The sequence below is a fragment of the Candoia aspera genome, chromosome 1, assembly GCF_035149785.1.
Source record: "Candoia aspera isolate rCanAsp1 chromosome 1, rCanAsp1.hap2, whole genome shotgun sequence".
NCBI classification, from domain to species: Eukaryota; Metazoa; Chordata; class Lepidosauria; order Squamata; family Boidae; genus Candoia; species Candoia aspera.
In genome coordinates, this window is record NC_086153.1 from 105,140,359 (window position 1) to 105,166,623 (window position 26,265).

A 26,265-nucleotide genomic window follows, 5' to 3' on the forward strand; every position below is an offset into this window, starting at 1 on the left:
AAGACATCTCTGAATTATAGATTTGAAGAATACCACAGACTACAAGAAAAACCCAATTAATCCATGCTGGAAGAAAGACTGACTATTCCATTGAGGCAGTGATTACCAAGTAGAAACTCACACTTTGGGCATGCAATGAGAGCTGATGATAGACTAGATAAAATGACTAGTCTATGTTGGCAAAGTTGAGAGGTGTACAAGATGAGAAGGCAGAGCAGATGGATGAAATCAGAGATATCACTGGAAAGTCCCTAGAAAAATTGGAGTGTCACCAGGAACAAGTCAAGATGGAGGGTAATTGTCCACAGAATCACCAGGAGTCAGGCCTAACTCAGTGATACCCAACAACTGTACAAATGAGCTTGAGCAAGCCAAAGATCACGAGGAGAAATAAATCATCATTCAGTTTCATTTTATCAAATGTTTTGAGAGCATAATTCCTGTTTTATATGTTATGACAAACCAGGAATTGTGGACAATTAGATTAAGTCACAGTTTATTCTTCCTTATGGACACACAGGAAGAGTACTTAGGACTGAACCTTTGCTCTGGCTTGTCAAGGCTCATTCACTTATCATTAAATTACTGTTAAAAATTACATATGGGCCCAGTCTGTAACATGTACCTGATTTAGCTGCAGATTTAGTCCTTTCAGTATAGTCTGGATATGATAAAGGAGACTTCTGTCTATTAAACTGGTCACTAAAAAAGGGGGAAAATTAGCAATAATATAAAAATTATTTCTTATCAAAACTTTCACTCAACTGCAGCAACCAGCTTTCCATCAACTGCTGCAAGTAATTTAGTAACTTTCTGCTAGATTAAGGAGTTAACACTTATCTTCCAACTCAAAGAAATCTCCTGTAATCTAATTTGTTCAGGGGTTGGCAACACTCATTACAGCTAACTGCAACTCACAATTAGATTATCAGTGCTCCCAAGAGGCTTGTTTTTAGCACACTCTACCAAGACTTGATACTCTGAGTGAGTGGGCGGCCAAACCACCTGTTTCTCAAGCAAAATTATCTTACCGCAACCAGTTTGGGGATTTAATCAGCTGAGAAGGAGCACAAGTCTGTTTGCTCTCTCCCAGGCTAAGCTGAGGAAAGGAAACTGAATGTTTATTTATATCCTCTGGCCAAAGTCTTGAAAGCAATACCCAGTCCTATATGCGACATATAATTTTTTAATTAACAAGGAATATAGATGGGATAAAGGCCCCAACAACTAACTCTTTTACCTTCTCTTAGACTTCTAATTCTACTTCTGGCTCTATTTTGTTGTAACCTTTTTTTATATTTAATGCTTCTTTTATTATTTTATTTTATTTTATAATTTCATCATTTTATTGTTTTAATGTTATTATATTTTATTGTATTTTATTGCATTCTTATGTTATGACCTGTGGTTACAACAATAAACTTCACTACTACTACTTCTGTTTCCTTACATCAGATATGAAACTGCCTGATCATTTATAAATGATTTAATATTACATGTATTGCTTTCATTTATTTATATAATGTATTTAATTTAACACAATTTCATACAGCATTTTAAACTAAATCTATGCATGTTGCAGTAAAAGAATCATGCCACAAGAGGTCATCATTACTGAACATAAAAACTGACAAGCTTCAAAGACTGACCAGATATAATCATGTAAGACACAATATTAGTCCCTGGAGATAAGGAACGAAGCATAGAAACTTAAATTCTATAAACACTAATGTAGTTGAGCGGCAAATAATCTGAATTCAACATTTATGTATTAACATTAGCCTTTAAAAAGTTTTAAACTTTATTCCTTTCATTTTTTTTTCTTCTTTTACAAGTAAGACATTTTCCAGTTTTGTTTTGAAATTTATAGAAAAGTCAAAAACCTGCAGAGTTCCAATTCTACTTGTCAGTCTTAAGCAACAGATTTTCATTAAAAAGGCATCTGATTATCTCAGGGAAATTAGGAAATTAGGGTAATTTATATCAATTATAAAAACCTCTTAATTTTAAAAATACCTATTTAAAACCATTCATTAGGAATTTTATTATTTCACCCGAACTGTTTAAATAAGCAACATTTATCACCTACATACTTACGAGACTGTAAGATAGTTCTTAGAGTATGGTTAAATAGTCATGCCTCAAATATTATTGTATTCTAGGGAAGGGAGCAATAGAGGAGAAAAGTAGAAAACATGAGCGTAGAAGGCCTTACCATTATGTGAATTATTTTTATCTATACCCTAAGCATATTATCTGAAGTAGAGACTTTTATTACAGGTATCTTTTATCATTTTAACCTACTCTACCTATCAGTGTGTGACAATCCCAGTACCAATATCCCAACTTAAGAGAAATTCTCCAGACATTATCATCAGGAAGCTTAAAGAATTTTTTATTGAGGATCTAATTAACACAGGATAGTAGCCAAAGCTCCAAGTGAGGATTTGGCACCAAGACATTCAAAGTGATTCTTTCCCTCCTTTGATCTCATCCCTCCTCCCTGTCTCACAAACAGGCTGCTTCTCACTCCTGAGTTCTTCCCTCCCATCTCAGCAGTTCATTAGAGCAGGTGCCTTATCAGCAAAGCGTCCTTGGCTAAATGCCTGAGGCAAAAAAATGTGAAACTAACACGGGTTCTCTGGGAATGCGGTGAATGCGTGAAGGCAGCTAACTTGTGTAGAAACTTCTAATGGCAGGCGAACCAAGACATCCACCTAGGATTTCATACTTTACTGCTATTGTTAGTATTGCCAGTGAACTTAAACCAAAAAAACTGTGGCATTTAAACAAGTAGCTCAAAGAGAAAATACATACGTAAAGGTGAAAATATGTTGACAGAGGTTAATTAGGTTACGTGTAGGTAAATGCAACTAACTGAAACAGTAATTCTGCAGTACAAGCTACAAAAGTAAATATTTGAACAAATGAGTAACTTTAACAATTATCAGTCTGCAGGAGGTTTATTCTTATCAGTTATGAAGAAGAGTATATACCAACCCTCTTGAAACCAAATATTCACTTGGGTACAAAAACTAATTCTCAGTTCTGCTTCTATATACAATGAGCAGAATAAAAACAAGTTTTGGAACATTCTGGACATTTTTGCAGCCTTTGGCATTCGTATTATTTTAAAGCATATACTGAAATGATATAGACCCAACTCAGGCCTCAGTCCTATGCATTCCCTCAGAAAGAACAGAGATGTGAGTGCTCCTGGAATCAACACTGTAATTGTTCACTCTCAAGTAACCTCAGTGTAGGCTGGGGGGTTCAGGGCAGCAGCTATTACCAGCTTCAATTGCTGTATCAACTACAGTATGTCCTTTCCTGACCACAAACAGCTACTAACATCCATGTCCTGATATTTTCAAGCTTAAACTGCTATAACCTGCTCCACATGTGGTTACTGTTACAGTGGAGCAACTGGCATATTACAGTTCTGCTGAAATAATTACACTGACTTGCTAAGGCAGGTTCAGAGTTCTGCTTCTGATATGTAAGAACCTAAATAACTTGGGACTAGATATCTTGATGGCCTGACCAGGCTGTTACTGATTCAGACACTAACTGAGAGAGTCTAGAAGGTCTGGGAGTTTATTTTCTATCCTGCCTTTATTATTATTTTTTATAAATAACTCAAGGCAGCGAACGTATCTAATACTCCTTCCTATTTTCCCCACAACAGCAACCTCACAGGGTTGCTGTTGTGGGGAAAATAGGAGGAGGAAGGAGTCACCCAGCCGGCTTCATGCCTAAGGCAGGACTAGAATTCACAGCCTCCTGGCTTCTAGCCCAGTGCCTTAACCACTAGACCAAACTGGCTCTTATTTTATAGTCCTGAGGTGCCTATAGTTACACCTCCCTTGACCTTGGCCTCTTCTGTATGGAGGAAGTTTTTTTCCTGTTCATTTTTCTTTTTCCTGTATATTGGTTTTTAAAAATACTGTTCTTAATTTATTGTTTTTAATTGTTACTGTATATTTTGAAAGTAGATTAGAGGTGTTTTTGTATAGGAATCAGGATATTTATTTATTTATATTTATATTTAAAATTCTAGGCTACCCAATTCCAACAACTCTGGACAACTTCACACACACACACACACACAAAACCAGTAACATTTGAAATAAAACTCCAAAATATACGTTATCCAGAAGGAGCAGCAGCCAACCCTCTCCCACACCCACAGAGATAAAAACAGACAACACCTCACCCCTGCTTTACCCTAACCCAAGGCCTAGGGAGTCATGTTTTTAATACACTTTTAAAGCTGGTAAGGTGGGAGCCATGCAAATCTCCAGGGGGATGCCCTTCTAGAACAATATATGAGGAGAAGATGGTAAAGTTAAAAAAATGCTGACCTTTGCCTGCTGAGTTGTGCTGTAAATGGTATGCCCGCCGTTTGTAGAAAGATTTCTTCTTCTACCATCTTATTATGATGGTCCGCATGAGTCAGTGGAAGACATGCATCTCTAGTGCCCAACTGGATAGGAAACTTTTGTGAAAAACTTTCATGATCACTCCTTGAAATAACTTGCTCTTCAAAACTCAGCCTCTTACCTGTATTAAACAAGACTTGCAATATTCTCACTAGGTAAACATGCAGACATATAGCTTTTAAGATTGAAGACACAGTCTATTCCGAAATATTATTTTTCACATATTTGCTTTCTTTGCTAATTAACTCCAGTGAACAACTATATCGTATCTTTATAAAGAATCAAAGATTTTTCTAAAGAAAATATAAACGCTTAAAATATTTTAAAAGTTCTTCAGAATTTCAACTTTATGCAAACCTCCTTAATTCTAAACAAATGTAGTTATATGTTATCCTTATATGTTTGGCTAAATGCATTCCCATTCACCTAGCCTGCTACAGAATGTGATGCACTTTATCTGCAAAAGTTTACATCCAGAGCTTGCCTAGCATAAGGATGCTCATAGAACATTAGCTGAGTGGGAAAGGCAATTTCCAGATTCTCACTGCATCTGTTTGCACTGCATCACTCCATCAGATTGGAAGTCTTACCAGAACAGTGTGGAAGGTTGCAAGGTGAATGAATTGGGCAAACATTTTTATTTATTTATTTAGAAACTTATTATGACCTCCCATTGTACACATAACCTAGGCAGCTCACAATAATAATCAGTGAAAGTAGAATAAATAAAACCATCCAAACCCTGCAACAACACCTTGTATCTCAACCACAGTGCTGCAACATCCCATAAACTCTACAAACTCTTGCATTTGCTGGACTCACTTCTACCCTAGCCCCAAGCCTTGTCTTCATCCCTTTCTACTAGCAAGATCATTCACTAGACCAGCAATGGCGAACCTTTTGGGTTTGGCGTGTCAAAAATTCAGAAAATGCCTAACTTGACTCCGCTGGGGTGTCATCCTCCCACCCCCTGAACAAAAGGGAAACAATTCTTTACGTATTCATCTACTTAAAAAAAATACAATCCAATTTTGTGTGGCCAAAAGGGCAGAGATGGGGAGGAGATACTGTAGGTGGGTGGGGGAGTTGCAGTGCCTTTTGTTCATTCAGTTTCTTTGGTAACTCGGACAGGGAGAATAGCTGTTGTCAGGTGTTGGTGAACACTGGCGAGTCACCCAAAACGTTGTGGCATGTCACCTTTGACACGCATGTCATAGGTTTGCCATCATTGCACTAGACTGAAAGGCTTGCATAGACTGAAGGCTAATTTAGAGCTCAAGCTAATATATAAAAGTTATAATGTTATACACATTTACCTGGGAGTAAATCTCACCAAACTCAATGGTGCTTACTTATAAGGTGGAAATATATCTAGGGTTGCATTGATCAATAAACCTATTGCAGCTTTAATCAAAGACTGAAATTTGGATTCATGTTCTTCAAAGGCTGACTTCATTATTTAAAAAAAGGGATTTGTGTTAAAAATAGTGTTACAGAGAAAATCATGGATAAGCATTCTTACTGTCATTGGGAAGAAGCAGTTTATCAGGAAGTAGATTTCCACAGGAAGCAGTTCTAAACAACCTTGCACGAGCACTGCTGACTTTTCTGATCTCCTCTGAATCCACTGGTGGCAAAGGTGGGGAAACACAATGCTCTTCATCATTTGAGGATGATGACATTAATTTTGGCTTCTGTTATAAGACAAGATTTAATTTAGCATATAAACAATACAGCCAGTTACAGTACCTGAGGGGTCTATTTTGGCCTAGGTATCAACTATCCAGTTGCTACAGGCTAATGCTGGAATAAGTTTTCTGCCCTGAAGTTGCAGATTTGCTCTCCTGTTCTGAACCTGCAGTTTATTGCCTGGTAATATCAGTAAAGATGGCAACTCTGCAATCTCCTTTGCCCCTCCTGTGATCTGAGTACCTTCCTCTTGCTGCATACCCTCACCCAGGTCACGATCTTGAGTAGATGACAGAATCCCCAGTGGAATATGGCAGTGGATTTAAGCATCAAGATGCATAATCCCTACACATTGCAGCTTTTCTTGGTGTCAAGATTTAATTGGGCACAGAGTATACAAGCACTGCCCAAAATAAATACGCACATAGTCCAGTGGGCTGAGGCGTGTACAAGAGACAGGTCTTGACTCAACTGACTCAAAGCTTGAAGAGTGGAGACTGGAATGAAAAACAAATCATAATAATCAATGTGTACACAGCTGTTTATGTGTTTTTCACCACAAGATTTCCTTCTGTATGTCACTAATACATTGAAAATATTTTTACTGCCAAATTGCTTAATTTACCTCAAACCTTTTTCTTGGAATAACATGTAAAAGACAAAAACGCTCTTTTAGAAAGAAAAACAAATGTTTTAGTTCTATCTCATGGATTTCTAGCTTATAAATTCACTGGAAGAATTAATGCTGTTATTTGTTTGGTCCCTTCTGTGTGTGCTGATGAATAATTACAGTGGTTAGCCATTCAGTGACAATGCTTCTCCTGTACAAGCAATTCTTTTTGAAATTACAAAATCAACAGAGTAAGAGAGTTTTAGCCAGTATATTAGAGCAGCTTTAGCTTCCCACACACAAAACCTAATAATAGTTTTGGACTGGCATTTTCATTTGAGAAGAATAACTTTAATTGTTTCTAAAGGATTTATGCCCTGCTATAAGACATGGACAAATGCATAACTGCTTTTTTTTTAACCTCTTGAATTGAGAATGATTATATATATTCAAGTAAGTTTCAAACCTATGTTAGTATGAACAGGGGTATCTCCCCTTCCATCAAATCCTCATACCTAAAAGCAGAAGGTGGTCTATTTTCAGGTGTTCTTGAAGAGGTGGAACTAAAAAGTTTCCTTCGCTCATCTCTTGGTGTAAATGGTCTCTGAGTTCTTAAAGTCCTTAGTGTACTTCGTGCTTCACTTATGATCTCAGCACTAGTCTTCTGGACAGCTAATGAAGGTTTATAAAATGCTTCAGAATAGTCTAGATTTTTATTCTTTGAGAACTGCATATTGCTGCAGAGAAAAAGAAAGGAAATATTAAAAGATAGGATTATTTCCTATGCAAGTTTTTAGAGTTCAGATTACATAGTAATGTACTGTACATTTAATCCTTGTAGTTCCCAGTATATTGGTCATTAGTCCATGCTACTTAGCCATCTGTCTGCAATGCAGATTAGCATAATCAGTCTAGTCCATACGCAAGCAAAAACCATACTATGGCAGGATTCTCTAATACAGTTCTTTGATACATACTTCTATGATATATGAAAAGTACATCATATATACTTTTATGATATATAATCTAGCTTCCAACTGTAATGAATATCCTCCAGCAAGAAATTAACAAGTTAACAAATTAACACGTAAGACATATAGACCACAATAAACACAGGATCATTTCAGACAAATTCTAAGCACATAGAGCTTACAAAACAAGATTGGACCCTGACAGGTTCACAGCTGGACAACAAGACAGGCAGCCTATTACTTAGCTATGCCCTAAGCTATTCAAAGCTTTAAAGCTTAAGACCAACACTTAGAATTAAGTCTGAAAAACACTGACAAGTGCAATCAGTGAAGATTCCATAATGGAATAAAAATACCATATTATTATTAATTAGCAAGTATAGCTTCTGCATTTTGCACCAACCCTTGCAATTTTGTTCCAATCTCTGGAACTTCTTCAATAAGAGTGTTAACTTCAATAGTCTAAATGTGATCTAATTGAAGTATGGAAAGCTATTACCAGATCAGATTCATGTGCACTGGGTTCCCACTAATCACATATAAGCATTAAGAGGTTTTTTTTTAATAACTTATTTAAATATCTCTATGTAGCCTAACTTCAGCTCTTGTTTCTGAAAAGTTTTGGGCTTTCTCCTTCTCTCTCATTAATGCTTTATGTGAAAAGACAGATCTTGATTGTTGCTGTTTTGCTCTTATGCAGTGGTAGAACTGGGCCAAGTAGGGCAGAGTTAATAAGACAGAAACATAACAGAAGTATGTTATCTTAAAAGTCCAAGTAAGAAACAACAATGAATGGGCATCTAAAGTTTGGTAAAAGACTTATGTGAAGCAAAACAGCATGTCATCTTATGGTCTTCTGAATACTTAATACCCCCAAAATAAATCTTATGGATCACTGAGACCTACAGTACCAGAAGGTCCAATCAAAGCAGCACATCCAGCTTCCCCACCATGTCGTTATACAAGTTTACAGCCCATCTGAACTGCTCAGAGACAGTTTTTGAGCCTGCAAAAGAATAGCAATTTTCCCAGCTAATACAAAGCTGCTTCTTATACTGGAGCTACAATTATTCTTGCCCTACTTAATGACAAAAAACCCACACAGAAGTGTAAGAAGCACAGAAAATCTTTTTATAAAGATGAAAGATACACAAAAGCTACTCATTGAAAGCTTCTCTGTTACATACTCTCACAGCCAAACATGGTAATTCTCCAAGCCAAAAGAAAACTTCACTAATATCTATTATAAAAACACTTATTCACCTATCAGTTTATATTTTGGTAAGTGACACAATAATGATATCTTAGCAGGATTTGAATGATAAAGAGAAAACATCTACTTTCAAAATAAAGAAGGCAACACTCTATCAAACAGAAAATAAGCATTGCTGATTAGTTGATTAGTATTTAAATATTACAGTCAAGAAGAATACTAATATTATTTTTCTACTTTGAATGAATCATCAATTTTAAAAAATAACTAAGACCCTGCCAGTACATATATCAATGAAACCTCCTTTAATGCATTTATACAATTTAAAGAAACACAGTTACTTTCTGTGTTAATCAGCAATCCATTTAGAATATTTGGTTTTTTACCTCCATGGCACAAAAAGGCACACCAATTTCATTTTCAGTGCAGTTTCTGCAGCTCTCCTTCCCAAGCTACTTCTTTTCAAGCACAAAAACACAGCAAAAATATGTATCTTACCACAGAGTAACTGGCTTGTTTTACATATCTGCATTTGATTACTGTACGCTTGAGGATCTGTAGCTAAATGTGTATGAAAGGGTTCCACTGGGATGCATTGTGTTTGAATAACATAAAGAAATATTAAAATCTAATTTGTAATATTGTATCCATTCCTATGATTGCTTGCTAATGAATTTCTGAAAAATCTTATTCTACAGTTTTTGTAGTGGATTCAAATATCTTTCCTAAAGTCAAGCATATTATCCTTTCACATAGAAGCTCTATTCCTTTCCTTCTTTTTAGCTCCTCTCCTATAACTGCTCTATTTACTTTGTCTTTGTCCATTACTTTTGTTGTTAGTCTCTGATTAATTCCTTTGTGCCTTATTTAAGCAACTACCTGAGTAAAGATAAGAAACACAGAATTAAAGCAAGCTTTCTTGGGATGTCCCAACTTAATTTTTCCAACTGCACTCAAAGGTCAGAAACCCAAGAGGGCTTTAGCTGGGAATTTTAAATAGTAACCCCTCATGCAGCAGAGAAGACTATGTTTTACACCCAAGAGATTTTCAGAAGCAGCTTGTAAATTGGCATTGAAAGGAGCACATATTCTCTTTAAACAGAATTCTGACTAGATCTTCTTAGGCATTTGGTATCCCTAAAGAATATCTAGCTAGAAAAATGGAAAACAGTTTAACTCTGATCTTGTCCATGTGCAGGGGCTGCACCCAGGTCAGACTGGCACACACTCAACATGCCCACACAATGTTAGAAAGCCAGTGTGGAGTAGCGATTAAGATACTGGAACTATACCCAGAAACCCAGATTCATATCCATCCTCAGCTATGGTAGCTCACTCTTGCACAGTCTCTCTCTCTCTCTGTCTGACCAACCTACCTCACAGGACTGGGAAAAATGAGAAGAGCTCCTCAGCTGCTATTTCTTTCATATGTTTTCCCTCTCAAATGCAACAAGGATAATGTCTGGGGGCAACAGCTAACTCCATGTTTTGCACCTACCATTGGGTAGCTGGCAATATGGAAGGACAGAAACACCACCACTGAAGATATACATGCAGCAGACGAATCTGCCCGAGGCGGCCAGTGGGGTAAGGCTGGTGGCTGTGAGAATATGCCCTTTGTTAATGATCTGCCACCTGCATCAAAAGGTTATTGCTAGTATACTGAGTTTAAAAACTCTCCATCTATCCACCTATAGATCAGATATGTCAAAAATTCTATACAGTATATACCAAAGAGCAATTGGGAAGAAGCTCCACTGTACACAAAGTGACTTCTTGGTAAATGACATTTATATGGAACATGGGCCAAAAAAGTTATAATCACTAAGATACAATCCTAATGTATGAAACTAAACATCAGCAAAAGTAAACTTACTTCTTAGCAGACTTACATAAACTTGCACTATGGATCTATTCTTTCTTTATTGTTTTTAAAGACAAACCAGTACATAAACTAAATCATACAGAATTTTTTGAACAATAACACTAAAGAACAAAAAGAAACAAAAAACCTTGGGAATTCATACAAAATTTCAACATAGCTAAGAAATGCTGGTCAGATTTTAACTAAAAGGCTCTTCAAATCTTTTTGCTATTCTGTTATTTTTCAGCCAAAATAATCTCCAATACTACTTCTTTTATTAATACAGTGCAATATATACAATGGTGCTTAAAAGTTTGTGAACCCATTTGAATTTTCTATATTCAATATTTCTGCATAAATATTATCTAAAATGTGATCTGTTCTCCACACAAGTCTTAAAACCAGAAAAAGAGAACTCAATTAAACAAATGAGTCAAAACTTTATACTTGTTCATTTATTTGAGAAAAAATAACATATAAAACCTACTGCTCTAAGACATTCTAAGAGATCCACATGATAAAAATGGTGAAAATATACCACCACCATCCCAAATGTTTTCAATTAAACACTGTAATTTCTGAGCAGCACTGCTAATCAAGCTGGAGCAGAGAAATTCCAAACGGAACTTTTCATACCCACAGCCAGTGTCCAAAAATGATAAAAGCATTCCAGTATTGTTGTTCAGTCATTTGATTGCTTTTGATTCTTTGTGACTACATGGAAATCATTTTGCCAGGATTGTCTATCAGTTACTGCTTTTTGAGTTTTTGTAAGCTTAGGCTTGTCTCATCAGTGATAGTCACTTTGCCTTCTGCCAGCCACTTTATTAGTCTTCAATTTTTCCAAACATCAGGCCTTCTCCAATACTCTTGCCTTTGCATTATGTGCCCAAAATATTTAAACTTTAGCTTCATTATTAGTGCTTCCGGAGAGTTGTCTGATTTTATTTCATCTAGTGCTAAATGATTTGCTTTTCTGCTGATCCATTATTGTATTCTCAATTATTTTTCCCAATCCCACATTTTAAAAATCATTGACATTTCCCCCAGCAATTTTAATTCAAATTTCCTCTAGACCAGAATTTCTCATGATATAGTCTACATACAAGTTAAATAAATAAATATACAGTCATGGAGCAGTCCTTTCCCAATTTTGAACCACTCAATTGCTACCTGTTCATAATAATTCTTCAATAGGCAGACTCATGTTTTCAAAAGCTAGCCACAATCTGTTGTAGTCTATACAATCAAAAGCCTTTGTATAATCAATAAAGTAAAAGCAAATGTCTTTTTATAACTCTCTTGCCTTTTCCACTAGATGGTAGCAATATGATCTTGGTTGCCCCTCCCTTATCTGAATCCAGCTGGTATGTTTGGCAGTTCTCATTCTATGTACTATTGAACTCTGGACTGCAAAATCTTGAGCATTATCTTACTAGCATGCACAACCGTTTGTTGGTTTCAGCATTCTTTAACTCTGCCCTGTTTGGGTATTAGAATAAAAACTGATAATTTTCCAGTACACAGAAACTGCATATAGCAGTGTGACTGCATCAGCTTGTAAGATTTTAAACTTCTGCAGCTTTCTTGTCAGCAATATTTTCCAGGACCCAGTTAGCTTCACTTTCCAGAATATCTAGCTCTAGTTGAGTGTTCAAAGCTTTGTACCTATCTTCAATCCAGAAATCTTTTTGCCTGCTTTGCATATCTCAGCATAAAGCTTTTCCTTGATTTTTGAAATTTTGTTAGATTGTCCTTCCATTTCAATTGTTATCCTCAATTTCCCTGCATTGTTTCTTCTCCAAAACTCAGCATTTAAGCTGGGCAAATTTTCCTCTGTCTCCATTGACTTTTACTTTTAATCTTTTTTCAGCTATTTTAAATGTGTCAGCAGAGAGCTACTTTGCCTTCTTTTGCTTTTTGCATTTTTGTTTGCTTCATTTTTAATGATGTCATGAGTTTCATTCTTATGTTTTTCAGACACTGTATTTATCAAATCTAGCCCATTACAGTACTATTCTTTATCTTTACCACATACTCATATAGAATATTGCTGAGGTTGTATCTTGTTGGTCTGATGGTTTTGTTTGCTTTAGTTTAAGCTGTAATTTTGCAAAGAGTTTATGATCTGAATGGCATCTAGTATCAGATCTTGGTTTTGCTGACTGAACAGAGCTTCTGCATCTTTGCTTGCAGTACATAGACAATTTGATTTTGGTTTTATTCTTCAAGTGATATCCATATGTAAAGTCATCATTTAGGTTGCTGGAGAAAGATATTTGCTATAGATGTTGAATTTTCTTGCCAGGCCTTCTATACCACTTAAATCATAATAGTCTCTAAGCAGTATACATCAATATACATAATAATAAATACATAATTATACAATAGTTATAGAGCAGTAAATGAATATCACAGATACAATGAAAATAATAAACAGTGCCACATTTTCCAATACTATTCCATTCCTCCAATGCCTTCTGGAACAGCACATTTGACAAGCTTCTGAAAAATCATGAGGGAAGAGACCACTCCTGTCTCTAGGGCCAAGCTGTTCCAAAGGAGGGGACCTCCAACAAAGAACGATGGCTTTCATACCCTCTCCTTCCAAATATTTCAGGAGGAGAGCACCCTCAACAGATACACTCTGCTTGTATATATTCAGTGAGAAGATTCTATCTAGAGCTGGTGTTTTCAAAGGCCCCAAACCATACAAAACTCTGTAAGTAATAATCAGCACCTTGAACTGCACTTAGAAACATGTTGATAGCCACTGAAGCTCCCATATTAGTGTATATACTGCCGTGATAGGTCTGGTCCCTTATTAGACAGACAGCTATCAGACAGACAGCTACAGTGTGCACCAGCTGGCCTTTATGGGTGGTTTTCAAGGGCAGTCTCATATAATGAGTATTCATTTTATTCTATATCCAGAATTTTAAAGGGCTTGTGATAAAAATAATTCTTCTTTACTGTCCTTCAGTAATATTTGAATAGATACTGCAATGCTTTCAACAGAAATTGCACAATCATGTTAAATATATATGTCAATTTCTTGGAGCCCCTTTCCAAAGAAATGTGAAAATATTTTTTCTGTTATGAGCAACTATCCTCATATTCTCGTATCAAAGTCCATAATTCCCAGAGTTCTTAAGGAAAGTCCTGACAGTTCAACTGGCAGAAAAATGATTTAACCTTGTGGTGAGATTTACAGCTAGACCAATTTTTCAACCTGGAAAATCGTATCAGAAATATTTCTGATTCCTATTATTGTTTGGGCTCTTCCCTTCTAACTCCGAGTTGAAGTCAAAGATTCTATCACTAACAACAATTTTTAAATGTATTGCCTGAAGTATCTTTAAATGGTATAACCAAAGGCTAAATTTGCCTTAAGGCAGAAATACACACACAAATCAATTTTCCTTTTTCAATGTTCATTCCTACATGTGTCCCTACTGCACTGCAAAATTGTATAATAACCTCTTGACATTTCTTATGTCTCTGATTTCCAGTCTTTAGAAAAATGAGGGTTTTTTCCTACTTCAAAATCTTTGTTTTGCTCTAAAGGTATATGTTTTATTACATTTTTAATAAAACTGTCTTTAATTAAGTTACTAGCAACTTGAGAGGCACGATCATTCTGTTCTGCAGTATCATCTAAACCCACAACAGGTTCTAATTAAATTTCAATCAAATCTCCTTTCGATCTTAAATTGTCTGCTTTACAAGAACGTTTATGATGGAGCTGTTGATTGCAGAACCTTTGTGAAATTTACAGACTTTAGTTATAAATCTTTGTCTTCTCTCATCTCATTTTTATTACCTCTGCTCAAATTCAAAATTAAAATTGTTATTTTTAGAATATGCCATATTTTCCTTTTACTTAAAATAGCCATATTTTAAAATATATTCTAAATAGTGGGTTTTATTTGAAAACTGAGCCAATATTTTAGTCTGAATGGTTCCTACAAAGCATATTTATGCTTTAAAATAAAATCTAGAATTTAATTTTAACAAGAAAAGATACACTTATGAACAAATATTTTAAATCCATATGCAAGGAGGAACCTGTTTTTTTCTCCAAATACAATTACATTCTCTCACAGTTGTAAGTAACCCATTGTAAGTATCTGTACAGTACGACAGTACATTATAAAGACATATTGCTTTGGGTTTCTTTAGCTTAGTAATGGCATTATATTGTACTACTGTATGGTTTTCACTATGTATCATGCATGTTAACACAAAACATAGAAAGTATAAGTTGGAGATGTCCCTATAGGTTATATAGGCCAACCCCATGCTCACTATAACTAAGCCATCCCTGACTGCTGGCCATCCAGTCCCCATTCATGGATCATCAGTGATCTATCTAACAGAGACTAGAACACTCCTGGTCCTAAATATTTTCCTTGTGTATAGTTCAAAATTAGGGTAAAAACATTCTTAATACACCAAAGATATATAAAGTGTTGCTTTCCTCATCACAAATACTTCAGGTGATATGGACACTTCTATGTCAGGGAAAAATAAGTGGGACCAGCAGTAAAGATGCCCTTGAGTCAAGCTCCATGCTTATTAACTATATGGTGCTTCAAAACAGTTTCATTAAAAAGAGTAACAGAAGCATCCTATCCTTTGCAATATTTTTCAAATTCCCAGTCTGGCCTACCGCCCCCAAATTCCCTGATGGTTCCCATTTAAACACTACCCTTGTTTAGCTTTCAAGCCCAGATAAGATAAGCCAAGCATTTGGTGAAATTCATCTCTGATCCGTAACAAGTTTTTTGTAGTAAGAGAATTACAGAAACAAAAAGGTAGATGACTTTCTTCTTGTCCCATCCTTAGTCTCTCCTTGTTAAATAGCATGAAAATTTAAACCTAATGGCCAGCCTTGAATCAACACAGGTAATTATATAGTGAAGGAAAGAAAGGTCTTGAGTATAGGAGAGGGAATTGCATTCATATCCCTTTCTTTCATCCTGTGATAGTTCAGGGAAGATTTTAAAACTCATAACATACATCACCCAAATTCTTATCCCTCTTTGCAGGGACTCCAAAAGGTCTGCAGCCCTTCTTTTCTACCCCATTTAGTTTCCTCTCTTCCTTCAACGGATATGTATAAGCAAGCAGATGCTTGCTATGTTGGTTTTAGAGTGTGTGTGTGTTTGGGGGGAGGTTATATGGTGTCATGGAAGACTGGTTTCATCAAAAGACTTAATGTGGATTATTGGTTTGACTTTGGCTTCTGTGCTTTATAAATCATACTTCATGAATTAGGAAGGTGGCAAAATGCTCAGGTCATATGGCAGCTCCCCATTCTGGCACCTTCAGAATCTGTGAACTTCTTAAGAATAGCCATGGGAACTGAAGATACTGATTCTCCACACATCTGGAAGACAGTGTGACACATCTGTAGACAGGTTGAGAAGGCACATATGGTTAAAAGAATCGGTGTGGGGTTCAGCTCTCCTACCCACTGTAGTTTTAAATCAATTTTCTGTTTGAGTCTTTTTCTTGCATATATGTTCCTCTCAACCCATTAAACACTCACTCCCTGCAAATAATGTCCCATATACACCTCCTAAACAGCATGGGAATTCAGTGCAGTTATGATAAGGAAAATATCATAAAGTTTAAATAGATGGGCTCACAATTATTCCAAGGTTATTCCATATTGGCAAGTATTTCCATAACATGGAGCCCATGTTAGATTTACACAACTCAATTTTTTGAACTTGTACAACACAATAAACTATAACATAATCAAACTCACAGACTGATTGTGCAAGATGCTAAGCTAAAATGTGGTTGGCTAGGTGTGTTTCTGAATGTTGTGCAAGCATAATAATTGTCATACTAACCTGGCAACGTATCTGTTGTGCATACTGTATTACCTTCCGATATAGGAAAACACATTCACTATTTGCTTTGTTCCAAACTCACTATTAGCTATTATTGACAAGCATTACAATAAAATGCAAGTTGATTCCAGCATTTGTCTAAAAGAGAAGAAAGGTGACATAAATAGGGATCTTCCTTTCCTACGTTTCAGGGACTGCTCCCTAAATTACCTATTTGATTTTCATCATCATCTAGGAATCAATGGATCCTGGTAGCTACTGCATCTCACCAACAGCAGTAATTCCCATCCAAGTTTCACGCATGAGAGCGCGCGAATAGGCACCTGCGATGTTTTATCGGCCAAATTCCGAGCGCGCGTTGGCCACCGCAGTAACACACCAGCTTACGCCCGTGCACGCTCACCCACAGGCAGGAAACCTCCCGCAAGTCCTCCAGCAGCCGCGCGGCACGGTCCCGGCACAGTAGCCCGGCGGCCCGTTACCATAGCAACCGCACACGCACGGCCCTTCCTTCACTACAAGCCTTTCCTCGATTCCTCACTGCTTGGACTCGTATCTCCTTAAAACCACTGAAGGGGAGAACTTTAACGGAGAAAGCTACGAGAAACAAGCGGTCGTCACGTACATAAATCAGAGTTGCTTTCTTCTCCCGCCAAAGTCGGTGTAACCTGAAAGTTGGCCCCTTTCCCCTCCACTATTAAATACTGCGCAGACTCAGAAAAGCTGAGCATGCTCAATAGCGTCGATTGAAGCCTTTGCCCTTCGGCTGCTGGTGACTAGCGAGCCGTGGGTGAGACCGAGCATGCTCAATGGCACCGAGTGAAATGTTTCCCCATAGTTTGTCCTCTCTATTTTGCGATGCGCCCCCAAACAAAGGCGGGTAGTAGATAAGGGAAAAGATATGCTGTTATTCGGTAGGAAAGCAGTATATTCCTCTGGCTACATCGTTATTTCAACAGCAATATCGGGTCTCTATAACTGTCTTTTCCATAAAGGTTGTTCTCTCTCCCTTAATTGCCATGTCATAACAGGTCAAAGAATAGCCAGTAAATTATTACGCAGCCCAATCCTCAGCAGATTGACTTATCTGAAAAAATGAATTACGTAGGCTCCCCATTTTAATCATATATAAAGCCTGACTGGCTCACACTAACCCCTAGTTTGCAAAATAATTCAGTTGGCTGGGTTCACATATAATGAAAATGCTTTATACTAAAACAAGTTTATTTCCTTGTAAATAAACTTTATTTACATTACCTACATTACCATAACTTTACATTTCCTAACAAAAGTAGTGCGATTTAAAAGTGATATACATGATTAAATCCCTTTTAAACATCAATTCATTAATACTTCCTATCAGAGATTAGTTGTACAGTATTAGTATTGAAATTAATCAATATTTAAATACAAGTTATATAGGTTGGATTCAGGTTTATTCATCTACCTAGACCAGGGTTTCTCAACCAGGGTTCCGTGAGAGGTCACTAGCAGTTCCCTGGGAAATTACAATTTATTTAAAAAATTAATTCAAATTTGGGCTACTTCACATTAAAGAGGTAAGTTTCATTATTTTTAGTTTAAGAACACTGTTAATGCATATATACAGGCCTACCCATGAAATGAATATAATAATTTTGTAACTTCTGGCCTATATTTGAGCCTGAATGAGCAGGGGTTCCCCAAGGCCTGAAAAGTATTTCAAGGGTTCCTCCAGGGTCAAAATGTTGAGAAAGGCTGACCTAGACAACCTACCCACTGAAATCAGCAAGATGTAAGTTATTCATGACTAATTATTCTCACTGGATTTCACCAGTCAACACTAAGCATTAAAATCTGGAATCAAGCCAAGCCCAATGTCACAAAGTGAACATTATTTTCTTGCCTTTTTAATAGTCTTCTAATATATATTCATCCATGTGTCTTTGCAATTAAAGAGGTACCACAAAGGAAATTAAATACCATCTGCAATGAACTTTCTTAGTGCTCAATTTTGAAGCTCTTTTTGGATTAGGAATCAAAAGGAAAAATGTTTCCAAAAGTCATTTTAAACACTGAATGGACAATTCATTATTTTCTCTGGCATACTCCCCAGAATCTTTCCCTTACTTATGAGGTGGCACAGTCAAAACCTCTGGGTCTAATGCCATGATGCTGCCAAAATAATGAGCATGAACCTTTTCCCTGTGATTATAATTATGTAACATTTCATTGAGCCACTTTTGTGTAAAGTCACTAAGCTTTCTTGGCTCTTTCTCTAGCCCCTTTCATAGGCTCATTATTTCTCTTTTCTCCATTCTCTAGATTGTCAAGCTCAAGAGTTAATTTTTACTTTTGTGCTTAGCTTTCCTTTATAATTTTCTCACTTAACAGTCACAATTCCTTACATCTACATTTTAATTAAAAGGAGGTTCCAATGCTTTCCACCCCTCATGTGTACATAAAAAGGTGACGACTCCCTTGAATGAAATTTGAATCCTGAAGGACACATCTGTGTAGTTTTCCTGGCAACAATACAGAACTGATTCGCCATTGTCTTCTTCCAGGATATTCTTCTACTTCCCAATCTAATTTACTATCTTGGAACTTTCCTAGTCGTCTCCCATTTAGGTTCTACCTTGATCCTACTACACTTAGCTTTCCAAGGTAAGTTAAGGTTTGCTGGATGCTAGCACCTGCTGTATGTTTCTCCATAATTGTCTTCATTTCTTTCTTGCAGATCTGCAAACTTTTTTTAGATTTTTTTATCCCACCTTTATGATTTCTATAAATAACTCAAGGCGGGGAACACACCTAATACTCCTTCCCCCTCCTGTTTTCCCCACAACCACCACCCTGTGAGGTGGGTTGGGCTGAGAAAGAGTGACTGGCCCAAGGTCACCCAGCCGGCTTTCATGCCTAAGGCGGGACTAGAACTCTTGGTCTCCTGGTTTCTAGCCTGGTGCCTAACCACTAGACCAATTGTGTGCAACACACCTGAGTAACAGCAGTATAAAGTGATTGCATCCGTTCTCCCAGCTGAAACCCTTTTGGAACCATTTTATCCATGTAGAATTTGTCCCTCCTGTATGTTTGAGTTATGAAAACATATTGCATATTCCCATCCTCTGTGAAGCTGCAGGGGCAAGGAAACCTGCCTTCTCTGTAGCTGCCCCAGCTCAATTCCTTGATATAAAAATCCCTGTTAATATTTGGGAGAGAAGTGAAAACAATCATCAGCCTTCAGAACTTAATTTTTCTGAGGAATTTACTAGCTGGAATCATGGGAACAATAACCATCATTTTAATGGTGTTATGATTTCATGGTTGCTTTATATATGTAAGTCACCAAGAGTCTTATTATTGGGGAGGCATAGAAAATGTGTAAAATAGGTAGATAGATGATGATAGATAGATGATAAATAAAGCTGCAGAGTATATGAAAGAGAAGCAGAAAAGGTTGAAGGTATCTTGGTTATAGTGATGCTTTATTTGAAGGTCTGCTATGGTTTATTTTATTTTATTTTATTTACAGTATTTAAACACTGCCAAGCTCATAACCAACTCTGGGTGGTTTACAATAATATTAAAATATGACAATAATATTAAAATCATATCTAAACTAAAACTCAGCAATAGTTATAACAGAAACATGGAGACCATTCTGTCTGTGTGTATTGTGCCTTTGAATCAGTTATTGACTCCTGGTCACCCAGCTGACTTTGTGCCTAAGGTGGGACTAGAACTCATGGTCTCCTGGTTTCTAGCCTGATGCCTTAACCACTACACCAGACTGTTTGTTTAATTTATTTATTCAATACTCCAGATGCTTTGCTTCCCCTCCTCTCATATGTCCTTCCTTAAAATTTCTCATAGAACATTACTGTTGGGTTTTCCTTTCCACTTTTAAATGGCTGCTGAAATTGTGGGTGCAACCATTTCCATTATGGGCTGGGCTGGGCTGGGCTGGGCTGGGCTGGGCTGGGGACAAAAATAGGGACTGCATATTATGAGCAGGCCATAAAATTAATGATGCCAAGTCCCTAGTTTTTAACCAGTGAAATGTTAAAGTTCTTATTAGAAAAATACATGGAGAGCTACAGTATGAGTGGATAGAATTCATCAGCTAGCAACCGAACTACAATATCTGGGCTTTGGAATTGTGAACAACCACTAACCCCTTTTCTGCCAGCTAGTAATCATTCAGATTTCTGGAGCCTAAATAAAGTCATCCTTGCTAGTGATCTATGCTCTTCCTCTAAGTTGGTGGTAACCAGAAGATCTTGTTGATGGGAGTCGTTTTTCTTAGGACATACATACCCCGTTCCAATCCTTACAGAGGGGTTGGATTCAGACCCACTTCAGTGAGTCTGTTCTAATTATGACTAAGTTTGTATTTTAATAAGGAAGCAAGAAAGTTCTAGAAATACAGGTTTCTTCCTAACCAGTTATTGACTTTTTTAGTTCATCCAACATAAATCAGGGCCAAGTTGCATGTGAAATGCTTATAATTTTTCAACTAAACAGCTGAACCAGATGGGTAGATTTAACTTTCTCTTACTATTACTCTGGTTTGGTGTATTTGCATTCCATCCCTGCTATTTATTTTGGGAGCAAATGTCTTTTCACTGACAGTTTTCTAACTGGAACAAACCATGACAGGAGAATGGCTAAAATCTGTATCAAGTAGCCTTTCATTTGCTATCTTAGATGACTATCCTGTTGTCTGCACTGAAGGCTATGTCTGAATGAGTTCTACCTCTATTTGGCCAATAAACTGCATGTATTGCATGTATTTTGCATCAATTGCATGTATTTTCCACCATTCTTCCAGTGATACAGTTATCTTCCCTGGTCATTGCAATCTGGGTGTAGAAATATACCAGTGATTATCCAGGCTATGGTCTGATCACATGAACATACTTCCTCAAAAGAGAAAGGGATGGTGTGGTGAAGTTTACACAACATGGCCATATGTAACACAGAACTGTAGGATGAGACCATTTCTATTATGGGCTTGGGATAAAAATAGGGACTGCATATTGTGAGCAAGCCATAAAATTAGCATTGCCAAGGTTTTTCAAATGTTGCTAAAAATCACTAGTGATGAAAAGCCAAATCCCTATTTTTACATTATTTTATAGCTATTCCATATTATTATTTTCTGCAGATTGTCAGGAAAATGTTTATTTATTTCCTTATTTAAGAGGCTACCCAACTCCATGAGACTCTGAACAATTTACAACATTAAAAACAATAAAACAGTGGTATGAGGAAACAGCCACTTTTCAAGATACTTGAATATCATCAGAGTGATAGCACACAAATCTCTGGAGGGATGCTGTTCCAGACAGCAGGCACCATGACAGAGAGGGCATACTTCCTGGGTCCCAATAAATGACAGTGGAAGGGATCTGACACGTACCCGGTATGCCTGATTGTACAGGATAGGCAGAAACTATTGGAGATAGATGGCCCCTCAAAAAGCCAGGCCTTATGCCATGAAGGACTTTACAGGTGGTAACCACAACCTTGAATTCCACCTGGAAGCCAACTGGCAACCAGTCCAGCTCACGAAGCAGTGGTGTCACATGAGCAACTTGAAGCATGCCCATTACTGCCTGCACTACTGTATTCTGGACCCACTGTAGCTTCTTAGTGGTCTTCAAGCCCACTGCAGAGCACATTGAAACAGTCCACTTATGAGGTGGGTCTCTCGATCTAGGAACAGGTACAACTGGTGTGCAAGATGAATCTCTGCAAAACCTTCCTTGGCCACAGCTGCCACCTGCTCTTTAAGCAGGAGCTGGGGGTTCAAGAAAGCCCCAGACTGAGCACTAGTCTCAAATGGGGAAATGTGACCCCACCCACAAAACCGCCAACAGTTCCCAGAATTAGGGGGACCAAATACACCCAGCCATTTGGTTTTGTCAGGATTGAGCTGGAGACTGTTCCTTCCCATCCAGACCCTCATAGCCTCCAGTTGCTGGGACAAGCCATTGACAGCATTGCTTGGGTGGCACAGGATAAAGACAGTACCAGACTCTGAGCTGTCAGGTTACCTCACCCTGTTATTTTGAGGTTATGTTAAAGTAGCCTTTCTCAACCTTTTGAACCTGGAGGAACCCTTAAAATATTTTTCAGGCCTCGGGGAACCCCTGCACATTCAGGTTCAAATATAGGCCAGAAGTTACAAAAATTCTATTCCTTTCATGTGTAGGCCTGTATATATGCATTAACAGTGTTCTTAAATAAAGAATGAAACTTACTTCTTTAAAGTGAAGTTGCCCAAATTTGAAATAATTTTTTAAAATGAATCATGATCTCTCAGGGAACCCTTAGTGACCTCTTGCGGAACTGTAGGTTCCCACGGAACCTGGTTGAGAAACCCTGTGTTAAAGAGAAGGGGTGAGAGCACTGAGCCACCCCAAAAATGAGGGCTCGACTTTGATTTAATTTTCATCATTACATAATTTGCATCAGTTTGCATCACTTGTGTAAGTATGTAACTCTGAAATTGTGCAAATGATGTAAATCAACACAAATGATGCTAATTATGTCAATTAAGTATTCATGCAAATTGATGCAAATGAACTAAATATATTAATTGTGACAATTTGGATTTAACAGGCATTCTGCTTTAATGGATGTCCCTTCCCCACAGTTGGCCTGTAAAACTGAGGTTTTAATGTGGTTAAATGTCCTTTTATCATCTGCCTTCAATTTCTTTAAGCTTATTACTACCTACTCTTTTTCTGTGCTGTGCTATGCATAATGTTGCTTACTCTGACAGGGAATAGTGTGATGACTTGCTATTAATAATAGAAAAGGCTTAATCACAGAAAAGATAATAAGGCTTCCCTACCTGTAATTTAAACTGCTGAAGCAAAGAAAGCTGGGGAGAAATCCAGTAGTGGAGTTTTTGCAGAAAGCATGGTGCATCCAACCCTGAACATCTACTCTGCCACGGGGTGCTACAGAGCATGGCCCTGTCCTTCCTGCTGTTTATGAGGCTGCTAAGGGAAGTCAGTTTGGGGTGAGGTATCCGCAATATATACCGATGATCCACAGCTCCACCTCAGGCCAAGCCATAAATGCTATGAAAGTCCTATCCAGGTGTCTCAAGGCTGTGAAGGTCTGGATGGGTAAGAACAAGCTAAATTTTTGTGACAGCAAGACAAAATTACTGTTTGTCCAGAAACATCTTGGCTCAGACATGTCCCCAGTGATGATTGTAAATGAGGTCACCCTGCCTTTGAAGGAGCAGGCTTGCACCTTGGGGGCTCTCCTAGATGTTTAATTGCTACAAAAACACTGATGGTAGCTGTGACCAGGGGAGCTTAGGTTGGTGAACCAATTTTAGGTCTACCTAGACAGTAAATCAGTGGTGACTGTAATTCACACTTTCATCACTATTTTATTAGATTAATGGGGCTGCTTTTGAAAACAGCCCAGAAACTTAAACTAGTTCAAAATGCAATAGCCAAGACATTAGCAGGTACAAACCACTACAAATGGTCCTTGTTTAACAATCACTCATTCAGCAACTGTTTGAACTTATGGCACTGAAAAAGTGGTAGTTATGACCAGTCCTTGTGCATACGGCCATCGCAGCATCCCGCAGTCATGTGATTCTAATTTGTGACCTTCCCTGCTGGCTTCTTACAAGCAAAGTCAATGGGTAAGCCAGCAGGAAGTCACAAATCATGGTCACATGAGGTCCTCTCTTAATGACCCACACGGTCCTCACTTAATGACAGCAACAGAGACTGCCAGACCTGCTGTCATTAAGCAGCGTGTTCACGTGGTTTTTGATTTATAACCATGTTGCTTAATGATAAAGTTTCTGGTCCCAATTAGCATTCTTAAACGAAGACTACCTGTACTGGGATATAACGCCTACAGGTAGCCCTTGTTTAACAACCACTCATTCAGTGACCGTTCAAAGTTACAACAATAGTGAATGAGTGGTACTTATGAACAATCCTCAAAGTTCCGGCCGTCAGCAGCCTGCGCACCCTTCCTCGCCCAGCAGCAGCAACCCCTGGCCTGGCTGCACTTGTGCTGCACCTCACCAGCTGCCCACATACCCTCCCCCACCCAGCAGCAGCCACTTACCTGCCTGCCAGCCTGCTTGTGAGCTGTCTGGGACTCGCTTAACAACCTACAATCCTCACTTAACAGCAGCAACAGAGAGTGCCAGGACTGCCATTGCTAAGCGGTATGGTCGCATGATGTCATCAATTGGGAAATTCCAGTCTCAATTACCATTGAGGACTACCTGTATTTGCTGGTCACATCATTAGCTCATTACACAGAAGCACAGAAACAAATGTCATTGCTAATTAGGGTGAGGATCCTTAATAAAATTCTCATGGATTAGGTCCCAAACTTCCCATTTGCCATCCTCAAGCCTTCGTACACAGGCTTGAGGATATCTGAACTGTAATCAGACTACAAAGCCCTATACAACTCAGCTCCAAAATACCCGAAGGATCACCTCCTGCAAATGAAATTTGCCCAATCTGCACATGCATATATGGAGAGAAAGCTTAGGATTCTGTCTCTGCATCAGATCAGGGAGACACTGGCCTGGGGACTGTCTTCAGAGTGACCCCTTGTGCTTTGTAATGCTCTGCCTATAGAGCTGCCTTTCTACTCTCCTTGCTGGTATTCTGCAAAGCAGTGAAGATTGCATTATTTAATCAGGTCTTTGGTGGATGACTTTTTTGTTGACTTAACTGTAAGTGGGGAGAGCCAGTCTGGTGAAGTGGTTGAGGCACTAGGCTAGAAACTGGGAGACCGAGAGTTCTAGTCCTGCCTTAGACACCAAGACAGCCGGGTGACCTTGGGCCAGTCCTTCTCTCTCGGCCCTAGGAAGCAGGCAATGGCAATCCACTTCCAAAATCTTGCCAAGAAAACTGCAGGGACTTGTCCAGGCAGCCTCCAGGAGTCAGACACAACTGAACAGATTAAAACAAATGAACAAGGACAAAGAAGAAAGAAGTCTGCATTTCAAAATCTTACTATTGCTTGCTAAGAGCCAAATCACTGAAATGTAGCAAAGATTCCCAGGCAATATGTTTGGTCAGTTTCCCTCAAATTGTGTTCTTCAGATGTGCTACGATTTCCATCTCAGGAAATGGCTCCTTTGTGCTTGTTCACAGAAATACAGTTGAAAAAAAAAAAATCAGCCCTGCCATATGCCAGGTAGTGTCAATCAAGTTTGCTGCATTAAGTGTCACAACAGTTCTCCACACCAACCCAACCTTGACTAATGTTGAAAAGGGGACCATGTTAGTACTTGGATGGGAGACCACCAAAAAATTCCAGGGCTGTAGACTACAATGGAAAGCTGGGGGGTGGGGGACCCAGAAAAAAAGACAACAGCATTGTCATCACGTAAACTGGAAATGCTCCTATAGCAGTTTCCCTTACTGCAGATTTTTTTCATCTCCTGAAGAGATGTGAAGGGTTGTTTGTTTCAAAAAGGGATTGGGAGAAGATCCCAAATCTATACACAACGATCCAGATCAGGCGAACAGGAAGTAACAGCTATCCTATCACCACAAGGGCAGCAACCCGTATCACCAGGAAGCGGGGGCATTTGCAAACCAGTATCAGCAGCAGAGT

The 26,265-nt window shown here is 38.0% G+C and overlaps 1 protein-coding gene across 1 annotated transcript in view; it reads right to left on the reverse strand.

Moving 5' to 3' along the window:
* The window catches only part of ARMC2 (armadillo repeat containing 2), a 71,315-nt gene that overhangs the window by 36,449 nt on the left and 8,601 nt on the right, over nt 1–26,265 (reverse strand). The window contains exons 2-6 of the mRNA XM_063311385.1: nt 7,257–7,478; nt 6,556–6,628; nt 5,965–6,136; nt 4,365–4,563; nt 626–702 (exon numbers count right to left, since the gene is read on the reverse strand). Of these exons, the coding sequence (XP_063167455.1) occupies nt 626–702; nt 4,365–4,563; nt 5,965–6,136; nt 6,556–6,628; nt 7,257–7,474 (739 nt within the window). The 5' untranslated portion in view covers nt 7,475–7,478. The remainder of the gene's footprint in view (nt 1–625; nt 703–4,364; nt 4,564–5,964; nt 6,137–6,555; nt 6,629–7,256; nt 7,479–26,265) is intronic.